Genomic DNA, 21,239 nt, shown 5'->3' on the forward strand with positions numbered 1-21,239 from the left:
TCTTTCCCTAGAGTATGCTAATCAGGTTGCTTAGAGACTTTCAGAGTCTCAATAAGTTTTGTGCCATTTTTCTCTTCGTCTAAGCTGCCATTTCAGTTGGATTCCTCAGGCTCAGCTGCCACGCTGCATCAAGGCTTTATTCTCATTGGCTTTTCACACTTAGTTTGACATGTTTTTACTCTGAGCAAGGACGGTCTAACCCCAGGTGATTGGAAGCTTTGAAAGGCAGAGCAAGGGAGCCAAAATTGGAATGCTTGCATTTATTTTGTGATTTAAAAAAAAAAAATCGATTGCATTTGTTGCTTCACTGTATTAACAATGGTATAGAACTGATTTTGATACGAATTGATCAGATTGTGTTTTAATTAGACTCATTTGTGTTTGTTGTCAACATGTAGGCCACTGTCAGCTTCCTTATTCACCACAGCAGGTAGCTCCGCATGTTTGATTTGGTGGATTTTTACACCACCTGGTTTTGGGTCTCCTCGTGGAACTTAGTCAGACTACACTACAGAACCTCTGTGTTTGTTTTTAATATAGCTGTATTTAAACATGTAACATTTTTGTCCAATTACTGGAGAAATCTTAAGCTGAAAGGAAAACTTTTTAATTAAAGTGTACCATCAAGTCAATTCCTGGAATATTGATCTGGTCAGTCAAGTAGAATTGGGAGGTTGTTAATTCAACTACTTTGGTGTTAATGAAATTAACAACAGATGCACCAGAGGGGCAACAATGAGACACATTAGGTGGAGGCTAATAACAGCTTTCCCTCCTCATCTTTTCAGACTGTTTTTTCACTAGTAGGGTCAATGCTACTACTGGTACCCTACAGAGGTTGCACAGGTAGTTCAACTCCTCCAGCATGGGACATCAATACTTGTCAGTGCCAGAAGGTGTGCTATGTCACACAGCACAGTTATTCTAGGAGAGCTGAGCACGGCTGTAGAAGATCCTTAAACTATCAGCAGGGACTGATATCTGCTCTTTTGTGCACGCCGGAACAGGATGAGCACAGCTAGAGCTACAAAATGATCTCCAGCAGGACACTGGTGTGAATGTCTCTGATCAAACAATCAGAAGACTCAAGAAGAGACTTTATGGTGGTGCACTTTTTTCCACACAGTTATAAGGCCTATGGGGTGTTATCATCACACTACTGGGTGGCCAAGCGGTATGGAAGCATAAGTTTGTAAAAGTGATAACTTGAGAATGAAGCAACGTAGCAGCTTCAAATTAATACCCATAAGTGTATCTATTAAAAATATCAGACAACTTTGAATTCTGGTGACCTTGACCTCAAGGTCAAGGTCGGAGGTCAAGTTTCCTAAAAATGTTGTGAATGCGATAACTCAAACTTGGTAAGGTTTTCAATTTAGCAATTGGGATGCACTTCATACTGTTCAGGAGCTCAGTAATATCCTGGTCCAGATCCGGGAGGAGATCCCCCAGGACACCATCAGCATTTTATTATAGTTTTGAATACTTAGACATAACGAACTTCAGTTAGCTTAACAGCAATTATATAGTACCTAACGGCAGGAGCTAGTAAACATATCTGTATCTAGAAAACATACAAATAGTCAGCAGTTTATTATTATTTTGGTTTATTAATTAGCTCTTTCCCTCACATTGAGCGGTGCAGAAAATACTGTAAAATACTTATGTTCAATTTTGATTGCATTAAACTATTACATGAGAGAAGCAACTGAAAAGCACTCTTATAATTCTTTCCCCCATTTCCAGGGGTGTAACATTTACACTCCAGACTTAAACCCCATCGAGCTGGTTTGGGTTGAACAGAAGAGTGAAAGCAAAGCAACCTAAAAGTGCTGAACATTTATGGAAACTTCTGCAACCACTGTGAAGAATTCTGATTTCTGTTGGAGAAAGATGAGTCAAAAATGTAGAATACATTTTGGTCTATAATATATCATTCCATGATTTCTTTTTTTTTTAACTCCAATTACTTAATTTGTACTATGCTTTCATTTCAAAGTGCAAGGAGACATTAAACTGCGTAATTAAAAATTATGATCAAAAGCTGCCTCTCCCTCTGTCTACTTCTCAGTGTTTAGATTCAGAGTGGCATCAGGTTAACGTTTCAAAACGCCGGTGACACGCAGCCATGTTGTTGCAGGGTGATGCTGGGAAGTTGACGCCTCTGGCTTGTTCTTTCTCTGACAGTTTGCTGTTGTAATGATTCCAAGGGTAATGTTCCCTGACACACAGCAAATGGTACATTAGGTACCTGTTCTCAGAAATGTTCTCACACAATGTTTGAAGATATTTCTTGAATGCTTTTAAGTTGTGGAGAGCAAGAAAACTGTGAAATTTGTGAATTTGCTTATTGGTGGGCCAAAAAAACCAAAAAAAAAAACAGAGGTGTCATCATGTAATTCCACACTGATTTTAACTTTTAATACTGTACTTTCTCCTGAGCTCCAGTAAAAGTAGGTCAGATATGTCAGTGAGAGATGGAGGGAGAGCTCTTTTTCTCTCTCTTGGTGTCATTTGCACAAATATGGTAAGTATAGTGTGCTATGCATTACCATCACTCCTCTGCAGTCCCTTTATTATAAAGCACCGTTTCTTTGAAAAGGGCATTTGCTTTTTTTTTCTGAGTATATGACATTTGCCTTTGTTTTGGTGAGGGGGATTCCTGCTTTTGCAGGTTAGGTTTTCAGCGGTGAGGACTGTAGGCAAAGTGACAGTTCATGCAACATCGGTCCAAAGTCAACTGTGAGCTAGCAGAGAATACATTTTGGACCTATCAAAATGCTTTTCTGATGTTGGATAAGAATGCCTTTGCTTTAGTTTCATCTGCACTAAACAGAATAATACTTTCTAACTTTTTAATAAATATTGAATAATTAAGCCAAAAAAAAAAATCCTGCTGTTTGAGGTTTTTTTTTTTTTTTGCTCCCCTAACATCAATCCTCATGAATATATGAATATAGATGGCAGTTTGTTTACAATTACCCCCGTGTATCTGATGGTACAAGGTATGCTTGAATTGACACGGATGTGTTTTTTTTATTGATGCTCTCGTGTGAAAGATAAGCCATACATATTGATATTCCATAAAGAAGATGATCATGTTGCTTGTCTTCTATACAGCCCATTAAGTCTGCTCAGTGTAAAAATGCTTTCCGGTGTTGCTGTTTTCTTCTTTTTTTGTTCCAGCAGATTACAGAGCTGCAGTTCAGTTAAATGCAGCATTTTATACATCACTGTGAAGTAAATATTTTATCTCCATTTCTGGTTGTTAGGAGCTGATCTGTGATCTTCAGCTTGCTTTACTGCTAGTGCACCCGGTGAACTGAAGTGATCAGACAAATGTACGTATGTGGACGAGATCGTGTGTATGTGTGCGTGCACGTATGTGCATACACACCGCGGCTCAGTGCCTGACATGTTAGACCACAGTCTGATTGGATTCCTCGCTCAAGAAACATTAAACTCACTGAGTCGTGGACAAAAGCTCAGAGATGATGCGTGTGTGGGTGTGTGCCCAATATTTTTTTTGGCTCTTTTATTGTCCATTTGTATATTTGTGGCTCTTTGTGTTTTAGTAAAGATTCTTTATCTTTTAATCTCTGCGTGTGCGTGTATGCATAGCTGTTTGCTATGTTCTGCTCCATGCTGAAAGAGAGTTCAGTTGTCCTTTAGATCAAGGTCAACGAGCTGTGCCCTATCTTATTGGTTCATCTATTAGCTGTTAACTGGTGGGTCTATGGATGGATGGAGGGAAAGCTTTGACCCCATGTTAAGCATAGTCACCTACAGGGGAAAGTAACCGTCAAGATGGAATTGGGTACAGCTTACTGATTACCTTTTTAAAATTGTAATTGGTCCACTAATCTGTTGGATGGGTGTGTTTAATTAACAGTTAGGAGTCTATAGTCACCTCTATAGTATAACCAGATACCTCTTAACTCTTTCAGACTACAACATCCAATATTTCTATTCTCAGATCTATCAGTGTATCCATTTCTAAGGGTTCGTTTAAGCCTGAATGAATGCAGAAGCCACCAACAGTAATCAACCAAAGACCAAAGTGATTTTGGGAATTTATCAAGTTTTAAAACTGACAGCAATCTATACTGGGACACACCCACCTGGTGGGCAAAAACAGTACTGAGGTCTTCTGCTCTGCTATCGGGTACAATAATCACCGGGTACACTAATCTTTGAGATTATGGCACCAACATGTGAGCACGCCTCTCCTAACCCTGCCTCCCAGTCCCTGCTTCTCCGCAGAAACCCAGACTGTCCGTGACAGCTTATTTCAGCTGTAGATCAGCTTTTCGTAATGACACATTTATGTGACAAATTAATTAGAATACCAAAATTTTTCTGACGTTACATTGTAAAAGTCATTGCAAAATGTCTCTTCGTATCTTCACTTTTCTCCCATTGATAGATGATCTAAGTAGTCTTGGCCCAACACAGGTAAACAAAACAACACTTTTGTCCTGTAGTAATACCAACGTCCAGCGTTGGACGTCACGATGGAGAAATGTTTTGCCTGCTAGGTTAGTAAGTTAATCACTACCATTTTTTTTGGTTTTTGAAAATTTACTTCATGCAAAGAACACCAAAGCAAAAAACTTCAAAAGGGTTGTTTAGAGCAACTCGTCAATGTTCCGTTGTGAATGTAGGATGCCTCGATATCTTATCATGTACTTCCAGCCTCGGTGGATGATGTTGAGACGAAAGCTCTGTGCAGGTCATACCGTCCTTCTTCCTTAATTATTATTATTCAAACTCGTCAGAGAAAGGCCAGCCAAAAGGTTCGAACTTTTAGTCTTGCTGTTATTGACAGCACTAATCGCTGCATCACGCTGACACGGGCAAATATGGCTTTTCAGCATCAGCAAATTGTGTTAATTATAAGTGCAATAACTTTAAATTGTCATTCACAGAGTGGGCAGTCAGTGATGCAAAAAATAACAGTCTAAAGATCTCTGTAGGGTGTTCTTAAAGCTGGTTATGTGAAGCCAGAAGAAACAGAGATAGAACTGGGGTTATCTGAGACAAACCTGCTACTTTCTGAAAAAGACTTCAGTAGTTTTGGTCATATTAGGCGACATTTTCACTTACAATACCCGTGACCTAAGAGGCAAAAGAAAATGGCTTTGCAAGAGTCTAATTTTATAAGCTAATTTGTTTGAAGTGCTTTTAAGAACGCCTGTGTTTGAATACTTTAATTACCACTTTGGAAAGAACTGTGCACCTATTTAAAGGTTTGAAAGACGACATTCTTTGTCTGTGTTAACTGGTCTGGTTTAAAAAAAGGAAACGGGGAAAAAAGGTTTTAATGTTACGCAGTGTCAATTTGGATCATTTGTGCTCTACCAATGTGGAATCCAAATATGACTTTATTGAATTTATGCGACTGATCATATCTATATACTCATTACATATGACCAACACTGCCTAATGTACTGTTGGTCCTTCACATATTGACAGGGCTCCAAACTCCCTGAGGCCAGGACTCCTTTGAAAGTAACAGATTCATGGTTTATCACTTTTTGTGAGAAGGTGTGAGACACAAGAATGTCAGAGTCACTTGGGTGGCTGACTGTGAGTTTATTTTCTATATTTAATTTCCAGTTTATATCCCAGGCCCTGATATGCAGCAGTGCTGCCAGATAGTTATTGCTGCTTGTGTCGTACGGTACTGTGCAGAAGTCTTGAGCCACCTCTCATTTCTTAATAGATTCCCTCCAAAGGTGCCATCTCTCAAAGAGCTATTGGCTAAAAACCTGGCATATCAGGGCATGGTGTGCAGTGCATCCTTAAAGACTTTGAGCAGATGAACAGTATTTGAATTTAATGTCTGACAGAAATGGGAAGAAATCTAGCAAAGACCTGACACGTGACCTAAGAAATGCATCTCACCAAACTACTGTTCAAGAAGTCGTTAATAAGGATCAAAACAAGAATAAAAGAAGTAGTAGTAGTATTTTTGGTTTAAATCATCAGTTACAAGAAAAATCTTTCCCCAGTAACTTTACTGTATAAAGAGCTAACATTGCCAAAATGTCAGGAGTAGTTAGTTACTACAAGAAGTGTTTGTGAACTAAAAATCAAGAATGTGGGATACTGTTTGTCCGTGATTTGAAGAGCCCAGCGCTGCTCCCAACACAGGGAAAACCAATTCTGCAGGGGAGACCTACCTTGGCACTTGTGCAGATGAAGCCAAAGGGAAGATATGCTTCACTATATGTTCTAGTCTTTGGCTTAGAATGAAGTTGGTTTGGAAACATATTTGGTGATGCTTCATCTCCTGCTTTGCGTTTGTGTGGAAGCCCCGTCAAAAACCTGTCAATTATGCTAACAGCGTCCAAGCATCCTTTTTTTTTTTTCTTTCTTTTCATACTGTGCCCCCCCCCCGCAATGGCTCTGCCCCACACTTTGGGAGCCTTTGATTTAAGCAATGTTTGATCATCTCGACAGAGAACAGAACAAACGGTAGCTAACTTTCACAGAAAAGCTTTGAATGTCCTTCAAGAAGCCTGGAGAACTGTTCCTGAAGGCTAATTAAAGAATTACAAGTAGAATTTACCTAAGAAAGTTCAGGTCGTGTTGAAGAATAAAGGTGGTCAAAAACCAAATGTTGATTTTCAAACTTTTTAGAATTGTAGAAACTAAATGTTTGCCTTACTGTTTTTTCAGATATGTTTGCACTTGCAGAAAAACAAGGGGTAGCTCATATACACAGTGCACTTTAGGTGCGGTTGTATATTGCGACTCATTAGTTCCTTACAAAATAGCTTCTATTGTTTTGATGTCACTTTAGCATCTAGGGAAAACCTAAACTTCATTATAGTGTTAAGATAAAAAAAACTGCCTACTTGTTTTTGTAGTAGAAGGAAGAACTCAGTCTCCCAGTGGGAACCATACTAACAAGCTTCTTATCCCAGCCTTGCTGTTTATATCCCACACACCTGGCTGACCAAGCCTTCTGCTATAATGATGGACTCTTTAGAGCATAAAAGGTGTTTAATCTAACTAGAAACACATAATCGTCCTCGGGGATCTAGCAAAAATCAGTTTGAAATGTTCATAAAGAAAGTGTGTCTCGCTGTTGATGCAGAAAGTTTTGAAAACAGTCCGTTTGTAACTTTATGCATCTTGCACAACCGTACTTTCTGCTGGGATACTGCTGATGTTGTTTTTGTGCTCATGTTAATTAAATTACTTAGATCTGAGTGGGGATGATTAGCATGCTAGTAGTAATAGCTAACAGGGAATCCGATAGCCTATTATCATAATGAGTCCCTTTGGCGTACTGTGTGTGTTGGTAAAAAAAAAAAAGAGAGAGAAAATGAAGAAGTTATGCCGGTCGCCCAGAGAGGAGCGTTGCATCAGTGAAGTGGTTTGTTTTGATTTTTTTTTGGAGGAGATTATATGATTCAAATTGATTTGTCCACCCTGTCTGGAATTTGATAATGCCACTGCTGAACGGAAACATAAGCACAGTAATATAAAACAACACCAGCAGAACAACCACATGCACACTGAAACACAACACATTAAAAGCTGAAATGGCATCACACTTTTCGTCGCAGGTCTTTAGTTACCAGCCTGGAAAAAATCAAAATGCAGACATGGACATGAATATTCATTCTGTACGGGTGTTTCTGTCCAAACATTCACACACATGTATAAACACACACACACACACACTCTAGGAGCGACGTTTCTGCAGCTGTGCTCATCATACAGCCATACATATACGCTGGACTCCTGCTGCCCTCGACCTTGTCCCATACATGGTCAGCAGCATCTTTATATGTTGAAAGTATTTGGAATCTCTTGAGGTGGTGTTTACGTTTTTTAATGTTTCATCATTTATACTTTTTCTACAAGGCAAGTTTATTTTTTCTTCCTGGTTCTTTATCCCTTCGCTTTGTTCTTGCACCTGCCGCATTTTGTCTCGTCAGACTTTCAAGGAAGCTGTGCTGGTATTCTTCAGCGCCACGCAACTGTTTGATCAATCTTTCCTTTTGATTCTTGCCAGTCACTAAAAGCTCCAGAGCTAAAAAGGAAGCTGTGGAACGACTCTCTTCTTGTTAACTCTAAATTTTAACATTAACATTACTACCATCTGTAGAGAAGGCGTAAAAAGACATATTGGTGTGCATATTCCCACCTCTGATTGGGTTTGATTAAATGCAGAGATAAGTTAAACTATAGCTGTCCTTTAACTCGTATTTCCCCTGATCTACTCCCGCTCTGAATGGATGTTTCATAATGACTTGAAATAAAGCTATTTACTAAAGCTATTCTGTAATTATTAGACTGATATTAATTTGCTAAATATTACAGGTTATAATAATCAATGAGAATTAAATAAAATACATATACAATTATAATTTAATGTACCTTTCCTCCTGCAGATGGCAAGGCCTGCCCCTCCAAAGACTTCCAGTGTCGTAACGGGAAATGTGTGGCACCGATCTTTGTGTGTGACGGAGACGACGACTGCGGGGACGCCAGCGATGAGGAGAAATGTTCGGCTCCCACCTGTGGGCAGCATGAGTTCCGCTGCAACGACTCGGAGTGCATCCCCGCCCTGTGGAGCTGTGACGGCGACCCCGACTGCAAGGACAAGTCAGACGAGTCCATGGAGCGCTGCAGCCGGAGGACGGAGCCCCAGAAACCCCGCTGTCTGGTGAGCGAGTTCCAGTGCGGGAGCGGCGAGTGTGTCCATTTGAACTGGAAGTGTGACGGCGATGCAGACTGCAAGGATAAATCAGATGAAGCAAACTGTCGTAAGTCAGCTTTTTTCTTTTTGCCACCATGTGCTCCCCCTGTGCCGTTCGCTTTATTGTTGTTCAAAGCAATTAGAAAACACAGGAACGAGTCACACCACTGGCATGCTCCTTAATCAAAACATCTTTTTTAATTATCTTTGATTATTCCATAACAACGGGCTCAATTCAACTCTTATCAGTCTGAGGAGAGTGGTAGTGAAGTAACTGATCAGCCTAAAGAATCCAGTTTTATTAATTTTAGAAATTAGGATGAATGGTTTGTATTAGTACTTTTGGATATTTTGTGTCATTTATCTTTACTTGTTCATGTAATTTAATATTGGCTGGTGTTGTAGTGAAGCTAATGCCAGCTATCGCCTTTAATGAAAGTTACGGATGGATACCAAAAAGTAATCAGCTGTTTAGTAGCTTAAATGTACTGGAGGACTATGCTTTGAAGACCGGCTCTGCTCAGAACAAAGACTGTATGACAAATGTGTCACCAAATGACTAAAGGAAGATCAATTCTAATTTTATCGTGACGATCCACAAATGTGTTGCCATGCAACCATGTGATCTGTGCAAGAAGAGACAAACCCATCTGAGCCTGTGTAAGGTGAAGGTCCTTCATCAAGCGTGACCCCCATGTGGTCTCCTCTTCACACGCCCACACACCACTTAGAGAGATGACAGCAACTTCACACATAAGACATGATACAAGCACAGTGCGCAGCTGCACACGCAGCCAGGTGCAAGCTCTAACACACACATGCACCCACAATAATAAGGTGTTAGTACAAAAAATAAAGCAGAAATGACAGAGTACATGTTGTTTCAGTGTTTAGATCACGGCTTGCCCTTTATCACAGTACACACCCTCCTTATCCTTAAATTAATGGCTGCTGCACTCCAGACAGAATTACATGGGTCTGTGGAGTCGTCGTTTACGAGATTGGAATAATTATGTAGGTAAGCACTACACGATTGGTCGTTTTTATGTTGTTATATTTTGACAGTAAGTTTTAAATGTCTAAATCTGTGACACGGTCGAAACGTCACTCTAAAGCCTCGATTCTGCTTTCTGCAAGTAAGTCCACTCAGGTCTGAATGACACAAATTTCATTATCAGACTTTGAGCATCGATCTTTGAGGATGCCCGTGTGCCTGCCTGTGCGTGTTATTGTGCAGAGTTGTCTGTGGAGAATTTACACGAGTGTGCACCAGCTATGCATGCACCACAAAAGACCTAAAGGAAATACATATAACAGAAAATGACTACTAACCCTTCATGTCTCTACAGCGGAGTATAATCAAGACTTGTCTCAGCCATAAATGTAAATAAGAGTCAAACATGGGCGATGATATGTCATGTATTGGTTTGAGAACTATGACCTTGATATTGGTGTTTCAATCAGACCCACTTTAGTCTCTTTGACTGGACCTGAGCATGTTTTAATGAGAGCTTTGACTTGATTAGCTAATGCTAACACCGGCTTTGTTTGGAAGTTCAATGTATTATTTACTGAGTTATTAACTGCTAGCTTGGAGAATTGGAGGCTGAAAATAAAATTCTGTAAACAGAACAGCCGACAGCTTAGAGTATATTTTATTAAAACAGACTATTTTCCTAAAATAATTAACGTATTTATTATTTTAAGAAAGGAAAATGTCCTTGCTACCAACTGATATCTTTTCCAAAACATTTCAAACTGTTTGCTAACTGCCTAAAAAACATTTAAAAAATCTCTCTATTAACCAAAAAAAGGGAATCTGTCCAGGGTGTATCCTGCATCTCACCCCGTGATAGCTGGGATAGGCTGAAGCCCCCACTGCGACCGTGATAAGGTTAAGCGGAAGAGAATGGAGGGATGGCAATTTAAATGAGAACATAGAAGACAGCTTAGCAACGTTTGAGTGTAAATGAGGATTGTGACAATAACTGCATACTATACCTCCAGTTTGTTCTTTCCTCGTTCTCCTCGTTTCCATCAGGCTCTGCTCATTCCCACACACACGCCCCTTACGTATCATTTCCCATCTTATTCGAAACATCTGTCTCAATAACCTCGAGCTTCTTCGCGGACACACTGAGACAAGCGACTGTGAGCAGAGTGACAGAAGGTTAATGGAAATGAGAAATGGTCACATCGTATCGCAACTTTCCTTCTTTCCGTCCTGTCAACGTTTCCGCAGATGGCAATCCATTATTATAACTATTCATCCCGGGGATTTATCATTATTAGCTGAGCTAACATCCCAATAATTTGGCTGAAGGAATCGGCACATTTTCGGCTGAACATCTGTTTGTCTTTATTTTATTTATTTTTTGTCTGAGTGTTTCAAAGGCAGCACGGTGGCACGGTGGTTAGCACTGTTGCCGCACAGCAAGAAGGTCCTGAGTTCAATTCCACCATCAGGCCGGGGTCTTTCTGTGTGGAGTTTGCATGTTCTCCCCGTGTTTGTGTGGGTTCCCTCCGGGTACTCCGGCTTCCTCCCACCGTCCAAAGACATGCAGCTTGTGGGGATAGGTTAATTGGATAATCCAAATTGCCACTAGGTGTAAATGTGCGAGTGAATGTGAGTGCGAATGGTTGTCTGTCCCTGTGTGTTAGCCCTGTGACAGACTGGCGACCTGTCCAGAGTGTACCCCGCCTCTCGCCCTATGACAGCTGGGATAGGCTCCAGCGCCCCCCGCGACCCTGAAAAGGATAAGCGAATGGATGGATGGATGTTTCAAAGTATGTCTCAGCTTCCCCTTTTCCTGGCATCCACATGTCCTGCTGCAAGCCTGCATTTAATTTTGCTCATTTAATAATGCCTCTATGAGCCTGAAAACCCAAATGTGCCCAAACCGTTGTGTGTGGCTGTGTTGATACCATATTTACTGATACGGAGATTGTCTGCCGTGTGTTTTTTATCGGCTCCACATGTCTGCCTCTGCTCCGTTGGCGGAGCCAGTCCAAAACACAACACATGAATAATTAAATAGCCAGTTAAAAAGACAAATGAGTTAAATAAACCGTCCCTCCACGTTAGAGCAAGCACAAATGTCTATATGCACATTTACACGCACACACCTTCTCAATAGGTCACTAGATGTGGGTTTGCTTCAGATGCTGGATGAATACATGAATGCTTTTCTTTTCAGTATAGCAGTTTATGAGGATTTATGCCCTATCAAGAGGTGCGTATGATAGATTAGAGCTGAACACTGGAATGCAATGTGAGAGGAAAAGGGCTGAATTTGACTTTGTGAACAATTTAAAATGCTCTGAATTTTCATTGTGGAACTTTATCATTGTCTTTTCGTGGATTAGACTAATGGGAATACTCAGCTAATTCTTAACTCTGTGTGTTTTGTGTTCCTCAGCACTGCTTACGTGCAGACCTGATGAGTTCCAGTGTGGCGATGGCTCCTGTATCCACGGCACCAAGCAGTGTAATAAAGTTCACGACTGTCCGGACTACAGTGATGAAGCAGGTTGTGTCAACGGTAAGCGTTTCACGAGTACGGAAAAGGAGGACGGCCATGAAACGAGCAAACATCCCGATTATTATTATTAGAAGAACATATTGTTCTATTTTGTTTTCCTCCCAATAATGTTGGCTTTTCTTCTAAATGCAGAGTCAAAATTCCAGATTTTATTTAAAGTTTCAGTTTATGTTTTCAGGCCTTCTGCTTCTCGCTTCTGCCTCTTTTCTTAAACTTCATTTACTCAAAAAAAAGTGGCCAATTACAACTTTAATACTTTGAACTAGCTTCACAGGAGCTATAACGAAGAGTAGCACAGTTGGCCTCTCCGGTGAGTTCGGCCCCATGAGAAACTTTAATCAGAAAAATGTCCACCAAAAGATAGGCTTAGAGGCATGGGAGGATAAGAGGCTGTGAATCTCCACTGCCTTAAATCTCCCCTGTGTTCCCTCCACTTAAATCTCCTGAGTGATCGAAGACGGAGGTGATGATTCAAAGAATTGCAAAGAAGCTACAGCGATATTTTTATTTACTGTAACAACTCAGCTGCATATAACTTGCACAGAACAGATATGTAGCAGCTGAGTTGCTTCGTGCATTTAATAGGCACTGGATGTCACACCTGCTACTCTTCTACATTTTATTTAGCTTCTACTTTCAAGAGAGTTAAAGGGCCTCTTTGATGGGAGCTCAGCTGCCTCTGGCTCATCTGTAGTTCAAACCATATAATGCATATATTTTCCATGAAGCCTTTCTCTTTTTTTTGAGGTTGTGTTTACTATTAGTTACCATACATATGATATGTCTTTCTCGGTAAGCTTCCCTAATTAGAATAGCGACAAACATTTGTTAACCTCGCACTTAACTCCCTGTAGCCTGTCTTATTTATAGAACTAAGCAATTTATTGATCAAGCTTTGCCTAATGCTTCTCACTGAGAGTCAAAACAGTCAACCTTTGGGCTAATTATCTCCACAGACCACAAGAAACATCGACAGCATTGCTTTGCTGACATTTACTGTATCTGCATTAGAATCTTGTACTCTACAAAATCTGACGCGCTAGAGGCTTTCATCACAGTAGGGTTGAATTATTGTGTTGCCAAACACTAATTTGGTGCGCAATCTGATTAAAACACTTGCTAAGAGTCTAACCTTTTAAGTCATCTGATGTCTTCACTACAGTTACAAAATGCGACGGGCCCAAAAAGTTCCGCTGTAAGAACGGGGAGTGTATCGACAGCAGCAAGGTGTGCGATAACGTGAAAGACTGCAAGGACTGGTCAGATGAACCTGTGAAGGAGTGTGGTAAGATTCTTCGTGTTTCTTTACACACACACACGTTAATGTGAGAACACTGACACACACACTCTACCAGGGATCATTAGCTTGTTCAAATGTGGGTGGTCACTCTTCTCTATGTAAAGGAGATTCATTTGATCAAGGCTGAGTAAATCAGGATATTTCTCAACTACCTTGTTATGATGAAAGACCCAAACGACTCTGCCCTCCGGTGCGATCTTAGCCGAGAGAGCGTGACACGACTACGTTACCCATAAGGAGCCACAGAGATTATCCAAACAGCACAGATAATTACTGCTTCCTCAGCTTTGGTCACACATTTGACACCACAAGCAGTGCAGTTCATCCGCAATCACATGTAAGCGGCTGAGAAAAGTATACTTATTAATAGAATCGTATCAAATTAATGAAACAAAGGGAATTGAAGCCTGAGATTTTACTTTATGTACATGTTAAAGTGTCTGAGGTTATTAAGAGACGCTGCACTTGACCCATAGCCTCTCTGAAGTGGAGTGGCCTGGCATCTGTTGTGTCAGTATAAAATTATATGTGTGCGCACTGCCTTTGCATCCTCCTCTAACCTCACGGCTGATGGATATATTCAATTCGATTTTATTTTTACGGCGCAAAATCACAGCAACAGTCAAGGCTTTATATTGTAAGGTAGACCCTACAATAATACATACAGATAAAAACCCAACAGTCATATGACCCCTTACGAGCAAGCACAGTGGGAAGGAAAACTGGAAGAAACCTCCGGCAGAACCTGGCTCAGGGAGGGGCGGCCATCTGCCGCGACCGGTTGGGGTGAGAGAAGAATCTGCCATGATTCCCATGATAAGAATTAAATATGATGATCTGTGAACTGGAAGTTAGCATACATCACAGCCAAGAAGATGGCGCTGAGTTAAGCCGAGTCTACACAGTAATATCACTTATTAGCAGTAATATAGCTTTAGCTTATTTGTGAATGACATTGCCGGATTATTTTTGGTATTTAGTAAAACTCCTCTGAATTTTACTCACTCATTCTGTGTATATGTGTGTCTATGTACATTGATCCACAAATTGATCCATAAATTGATGTGTATAGACACAGAAATATAAGAATTTTACTCCAACATTGCTGCAGACATCATGTCATACAGTTCAGTGTCTGTCTGGCGCTAGAATTAAGATATTAGAAAGAGTTTATTGGTATCTGAAAAGGACCTCCTGACAGCCACCTGCATGTTTTACCCATGTTATTCTCATTATAGTTTATGTGATTTTCCTAAACTATTAACTAAACCTCAGTACAAACTATACAACATTACAAGGGAATAGAAATATGGATATGAGTGTCCACATACTTTGTTTTTTGTTTTCTAGTGCTTCTGCTACAACCTGCTTAAACTGCTTTAAGCTGGTTTTCATGTTTTTGCCTTATTTTAGTTTAAAATAATGCTGATACTCAGTTGCTGTTCCGTTCTACTGTAAATTACCAGTCTAATTTTGATTAAATGCAAATCTGTGAAAGTCCATACTACTCTTTTCCTCTTCCTGTGAGTCTCCCTTAATGTCATGCTGCCTCTCTTTTTCTATCTCTAGTAGTGTCTTAGTCTCACAGCAGTACCTGTAGCCTTGAAGCTTAAATCTTTAATGTAAACCGGTAATGAAGTACCAGCTTTAGCTTTCTGCAGAGATCCCTCTTCACTCCCTGGAGGGTAGTTGAAAGACAAAAGGGATAAATGGAGGCACAGAAACTGATACAAAAGGGAAAGGAAGGATGACTCAGTCCAATATGTTCTGTTAAAAGGAAAAAAAACAGAGGAAATGGAGAGAATTAGATGAGAAGATGAAGGAGAGCATGTGCTTGTGTTACAATAGGCAATATAGTGCAGTAGCACCTGGGATAAGCAAAGGTTCCTGTTGGAAAATGGATCCGTTCCAGGAACTACTAGCTAAGACTAGTAGAGCACACCAGAATCACACACAAACTTGAATTGTTGATGTATACAGACAGGACAAAAATATCTTTACTGGCAGGATGATTAAAACTGTCCATACAGACCAACCCATGGGTTTGTCTTCCTGTCCATCTTGTTCTTGTGTTGCCAAAGTTATTCTGTCTAAAAACCTGCTGGAATTTATTGGAACCATAATCAACTCTTTGTTTTATTTTTTACTGTTTCCTCTCTGCCATCCCTGCCCTTTCCTCTGCTGCCACTCTGTCTCTGCAGGCCTGAATGAGTGTGCAGACAACAACGGTGGCTGCTCCCACATCTGCAAGGACCAGAGAATTGGTTATGAGTGTGACTGCCCCTCTGGCTACAAACTCCTGGATAAAAAGACGTGTGGAGGTAAAGAGAAAGCAAATGTGCAGCAGAGCTCCTCATGCCTTGGTCCAGAGAAGCACGACCAAAGGGCAGTGACATTAATCAGCTGAACTTTATCTGTGCTATTCTGTGGTTGTTTTGTTCAAGAGTACTTTTAACTATGGCCATTTTCAGGTCTAAGGAAAACATTAACATGATTCATTAAACACTGCTGTTTAAGATTAGTTGCATTTTCTTCACGCGGTTGAGACAAAAATCTAGTATGATAACTAACTTAAATGCAAAAAATGGGGTTAGCACTCTGGAGTAAACTGCCTCATCTAAAGCTTGTCTTTTATGCATGTTGCAACTTATTAATTACATGCAGACATTCTGGATTTGGGAGCATGAATAAGTTATTTTAACAACCAGTCTCCTTAGCGAGGTTGCCAGGTCCAGAATGTAAGATGAGGCATTTGTAAAATGTTGGTATGCTGATGATTAGAAAGTGTTCCACCATAAAAAACAGATAAATGATGTACAGAAGAACAAAACAACAAAACATCAGTTCACAAAAACTGCTATTCCCTATTCAGTACTAATTACATTTTCACTGATTACCTAATGGGTCCGTCCACCCATTGTTACGGCCCTAGCAGGACCTCCTCCTGTAATCGTTTTTGTTTGGATGTGTCCTGCCATATCTCCTGCCTTTGGTGCCACCGTTTTTCTACGGCTGACTCCCATCGGCAATTAAGAATGCTTAAATTCAGAGAAAATTGAGCTCTAGGGCCAGAGAGAGCTTTGTTGGGTTGTAGCTAGTGAGCTGTGAGTATGGTTGTCTATTGCTCCTACTCTGTGGAGAGGAGTGTGTTTTGGTACTAACCCCCTTTGACTTATTTTCAGTTTAGTGATGATCACCTGAGTTTTGTTGTTTTCTTTCTTCAAAAGGTAATAGTGGCTGGTCTGTCTCTTTTAGTTTAGTTATTAATAGAAACATTAATAAAACCTGTTAATGTAATCATTTTGCCTCTCTGCCTCCTTTTTTCAACCCGGACACCTTTTGTTACTTTCCCTCAACCACTGGACCTTTTTAGGGGAGCAAGAGGGGGCTTGTCCGGGATCGCTGAAAAAGGGAGTTTTGGAATTGTTAGCATTTGGTTTCTGATTATTTTGCTTGTAAATGGCTTGTGAAATGATGCGGAAACAAAGTTCAGCTCTAGAAACCGAGAATCAGTTCAACTTACTGCTAGCTATGTGACCCAAGCTCTCATTACAGTTGTACAGGGACCAGATAGCCCTTAACAAAGGGCCTAATACCACATACTCCAGAAGCAGCCCCTGCGGACACAGCAAGCAATGCCATTGAATGCCCTCTCTAAGTTAATAAGACAATAGTTGAGCAAAATCCCAAGTCCCCTTAAATATGCTTAATGGGATGCAGAGCTTGTCCCGTGTTCCACAACCAGGACAAAAGCTGCATTGTTTCTCCTTAAGTTAGGGGCCAACTACTGGATGGACTCTCCTCTCCAGTATCCCAGCACAGACCATCCTAGGTAGGCTGAGAAAATCGGATCCCCCTGAAGTTGTAACATACCCTCTGGTGCCCTTTCTTGAAGAGGGGAACTACCATCCTAGAGGGCAGTCTAGAGGCACTCTCCCCAAGTTCTATCCAATTTTGCAGAGGTATGTCAGTTGAGACAGTTCAGAACATCCAGAGGCTTACAAACTCGAGTCCAGTCTCATCCACCCTGGGGACCTTCCACAATGGAGTTGTTTAACTACTTCAGTGATCTTGCCTCCAGTATTGGGAGGTTCATCCCCTTTGTCCCCAGATTCTGGTTACGCTGACCTTGGAGGACCTTGACCTGTAGCTTTAAATATGACCCTGAATGCTTTCAGAAATGTCAGATTTTCCATTTTTGCTAATTTATTTGGCTTAAGCTGTTTCCATATACAAACGTGTTTAACATCATTTCTATTATCCAGTTAAAGCAGTGTTAGTCTGTTTCTCAAAAATATTAGTGTTACAACATTCAAATTTCTCAACAAAAGATCTCCGCCTTTCTGTTGAAGCTCAAAGACGTAAATCCTAGAAATTAAGCTAAAAGAATAAGAATCTCTCTTTTTTTTGAAGTGAGGATCCTGCTGAGAAAGGTTGTTAACATGCGAGAAACAGAAAATATTAGCTCTTTTATGTCTCAGTCTCCAGACAAATAGGACTGTGTTTGTCTATAGTTATGTTGTTTGATCTTTATGTCTTTGTGCCATGTTTCTCTCTGCAGACATAGACGAATGTGAGAACCCAGATGCCTGCAGTCAGATCTGCATCAACTACAAAGGGGATTACAAGTGCGAGTGCTATGAAGGTTATGAGATGGACCCTGCCTCTAAGACCTGCAAAGCCGTAGGTAGGGCATTTATCACACACACATTTTTGGAAGTGAATACACACACTGTCACTGATGGAAGCTCCCATCAAAATACAGTCGTACATACATATGAGGAATCACACATAGAAACCAACTCTCACATATTCAGCAACGGCGCTCCGACTCTAGCGCCGACTACCCAGTCACATCCAACGCAGTTCTCACACAGTGGGACTCCGTGAAAGGAGAGTATTGCTTTGTATGCAGTTCTTGCACAGCAATCTGTGCAAAGATAAATATTTGCCATCTTTTTTCTGCAGCTCTCACTAATGAAAGTTTGCAGCCAGCTGCTTTTGCTCTCCCCAGAGTGTTAAGGGAAGGGTGTTATTTGGGGAAAAGGTCTGCCCACTCACTGCAGGACACAGGCAGGGTCTCTACCCATTGTTGGCTAGAGCAAATACACTGAACAGCGGTTTGAATGAAAATAAAATCTTGTCCTCTAAGCTGCACTTGGCAAGTTTGCAACTGAAAAGAAGTCTTCCTTAATGCTATTCAAAACACAACTGTACATGAGCCCGTTAGGTATACATGAGACTTGTTTGAAAGCACAATTTGGGTTCTTCTAATCAGTTCACACAGTTTTCAGTCTGTTAGAGCTGATGTTAAAGATAACAATCCTGTGGTTACCAAGCCTTTAAGTACCTGCAGATAATGTTTCTATATATTTTACTTTAAGAAGTACAGGAAACAGACGGTCTAGAACAGGGGTAGGCAACTCCAGGCCTCAAGTGCTGTTGTCCTGCAGGTTTTAGATATCACCCTGGGTCAGCACACCTGAATTAAATGGTTAGTTCATAACCAGGCCTCTGGAGAACTTCAAGACATGTTGAGGAGGTCATTTAGCAATTTGAATCAGCTGTAATTGACTAAGGACACATCTAGTCCTGCAGGACACCGTTACTCGAGGCCTGGAGTTGCCGACCCCTGGTCTAGAATGTGTTAACAGTGCATGCTTTCAAGTTTTTAACCTTATTAGCATGTCCCTACGATGTGTTGTTTCTGTGTTCGAAGACATATCTGTGAAATAAGCAGGCAACACAGTAGGTGACTAGCCTGACTGAACAAACCAGAACAACATGTTGCCTATGTTGCCACTGTAAAGTTCACTTTTCTTCTTCTTCCTATTTTCCAAAATCAGTTAACAGCTCAAACACGGATGGCTGAGGCATGGCCGAATTAGTCCAATATTGCAACTTGTTTGGAGTAGAGACACAGAAGCAGACGTGGGTGGCTAGTATGCATCTCTTATATATGCATGAATATTCAAAGAAGTGAACATGCAAAGTTGCATCTGTACGGTGGCCCTGAGAGTCAAACGGACTACAACTTAAGAAAACACCAGCAGTAAGAAAAATGCTGCAAAAGCAAACAAAACACAACGGAAATAGGAAAAAACACAAGGGAAGTGTTTCTGGGGAGACAATAACCCGACGGACCAGTTGCAGGAACCCAAAACATGGTAGGCGTGTTTTATCATGATTCATATAATACTGATGACGGATTTTTAGGCTAATAGTTAGACTAACACACGTACCTCTCATCTTTTCTTTCCTCACAAAACCAATAGATCCTCCACTTCTGTCTCCCAACGCAGTTCTTAGCATATTTTGGTTCCTGCAACTGGTCCGTCGGGTTATTGTCTCCCCAGAAACACTTCACTTGTGCTTTTGGAAATCAGCTTTTTCCTATTTCTGTTTTCATGTTTCCTATTTCTTTTTTCTTTTTTCCTATTTCCATTGTCGTTTTTCCTATTTCTGTTGTGTTTTGTGTGCCTTTGCAGCGTTTTTCTTATTGCTGGTGTTTTCTTAAGTTGCAGTCCGTTTTGCCTCTCAGGGCCACCATACACCTGAGCCATATGAAGACAATAAGGGATTGTTTTTACAAAAAAACAAACAAACTTCTAAATATGCAATTTTAGTTTTCAATTTAAACTTTTACGGATAGGTACCTGCTATCTTGCCACATGTGCTAACGATTTAAAATGTATATACATTATATTTCTAGGCTAGAAATTACCTCATGTTCTGGTGATGTTAATTCCTTTCTACTATTTATTTACATACATGAGAATGGAACTTTTAACTGATTGACTTACACAGCAAATTACTTTTCGGCGAGAGAGAAAAGAGTGTTATTAGTAATTACGGTCTGAGGTTAAGTCATTACAGGGTAAACTGGTCTGGTAATGAGAGTGCTTAAAGCAGAAAACAGACCTTCACTTCTAACCTAAGTGGCATAAAAAACAGCATTGATTGCTTTGTGTCTCTGTGTGGGAATCTTTATTATTGTTAGCTAGAGCAAACAGTCCTTATTGGAGGCCAGGCCATTTATAAGATGGCAGCATGGAGAAGCAGAAGAGAAATGAGATGGATACTTACGCAGTATATGACTTATTTCTCTGCTTGTGTATACATACTGTTCATCATTACATAGCATAGCCAAAGGAGACAAAAAAAGAAGTCTGAAATGTGACTGGATGGATTCCTGTTTAAGTTGAGGATTGTTTATTCAGAGGAAGAAATCGGGTTGGGACCATAAGTACAGGGATGCCTGTTTTGTGAAGCTGAGGTAATTTGGATTTAATGAAGCTGCATTTTGCTTATGAACTCATTTCTAGACTCGCACGTGCGCAGCAACAGAAATCACCGTACATGCACACAGCGCATAAGTAGTTATTTTGAGGAGTCACATCATGATTTCTACACAAATGCAATTCCCCTGCGACTGACTGGTTAGGAGGAATGTCACGTTCTGCGATGAGATAGGAAACGAACCCAGTGCCAATATCATATGCACATATTGAAGTTCAGAAGCTGTCATACTCATATCATCTGAAGGTTATTAAAGTTGCATATAAGTCCATTTTTAGATATGCTGTTGCTGTGAGTTGAGTCTGTGTAGGTAATTGTGAAAACGCTACGATGTGTTTGGTGTACAGTAACTGCGTTTCATTTATAGTCCTAGAATGCG

The 21,239-nt window shown here is 40.5% G+C and overlaps 1 protein-coding gene across 3 annotated transcripts in view; it reads left to right on the forward strand.

Moving 5' to 3' along the window:
* The window catches only part of lrp8 (low density lipoprotein receptor-related protein 8, apolipoprotein e receptor), a 174,492-nt gene that overhangs the window by 112,748 nt on the left and 40,505 nt on the right, over positions 1-21,239 (forward strand). For all 3 annotated transcript variants that reach the window (XM_084909628.1, XM_084909629.1, XM_084909630.1), the window contains exons 5-9: positions 8,412-8,786; positions 12,139-12,261; positions 13,424-13,546; positions 15,763-15,882; positions 18,123-18,248. In XM_084909628.1, the coding sequence (XP_084765754.1) occupies positions 8,412-8,786; positions 12,139-12,261; positions 13,424-13,546; positions 15,763-15,882; positions 18,123-18,248 (867 nt within the window). The remainder of the gene's footprint in view (positions 1-8,411; positions 8,787-12,138; positions 12,262-13,423; positions 13,547-15,762; positions 15,883-18,122; positions 18,249-21,239) is intronic.

This window comes from Perissodus microlepis, chromosome 17, assembly GCF_051167445.1.
Source record: "Perissodus microlepis isolate ML-2025 ecotype Zambia chromosome 17, ASM5116744v1, whole genome shotgun sequence".
In the NCBI taxonomy this organism is placed as follows: domain Eukaryota; kingdom Metazoa; phylum Chordata; class Actinopteri; order Cichliformes; family Cichlidae; genus Perissodus; species Perissodus microlepis.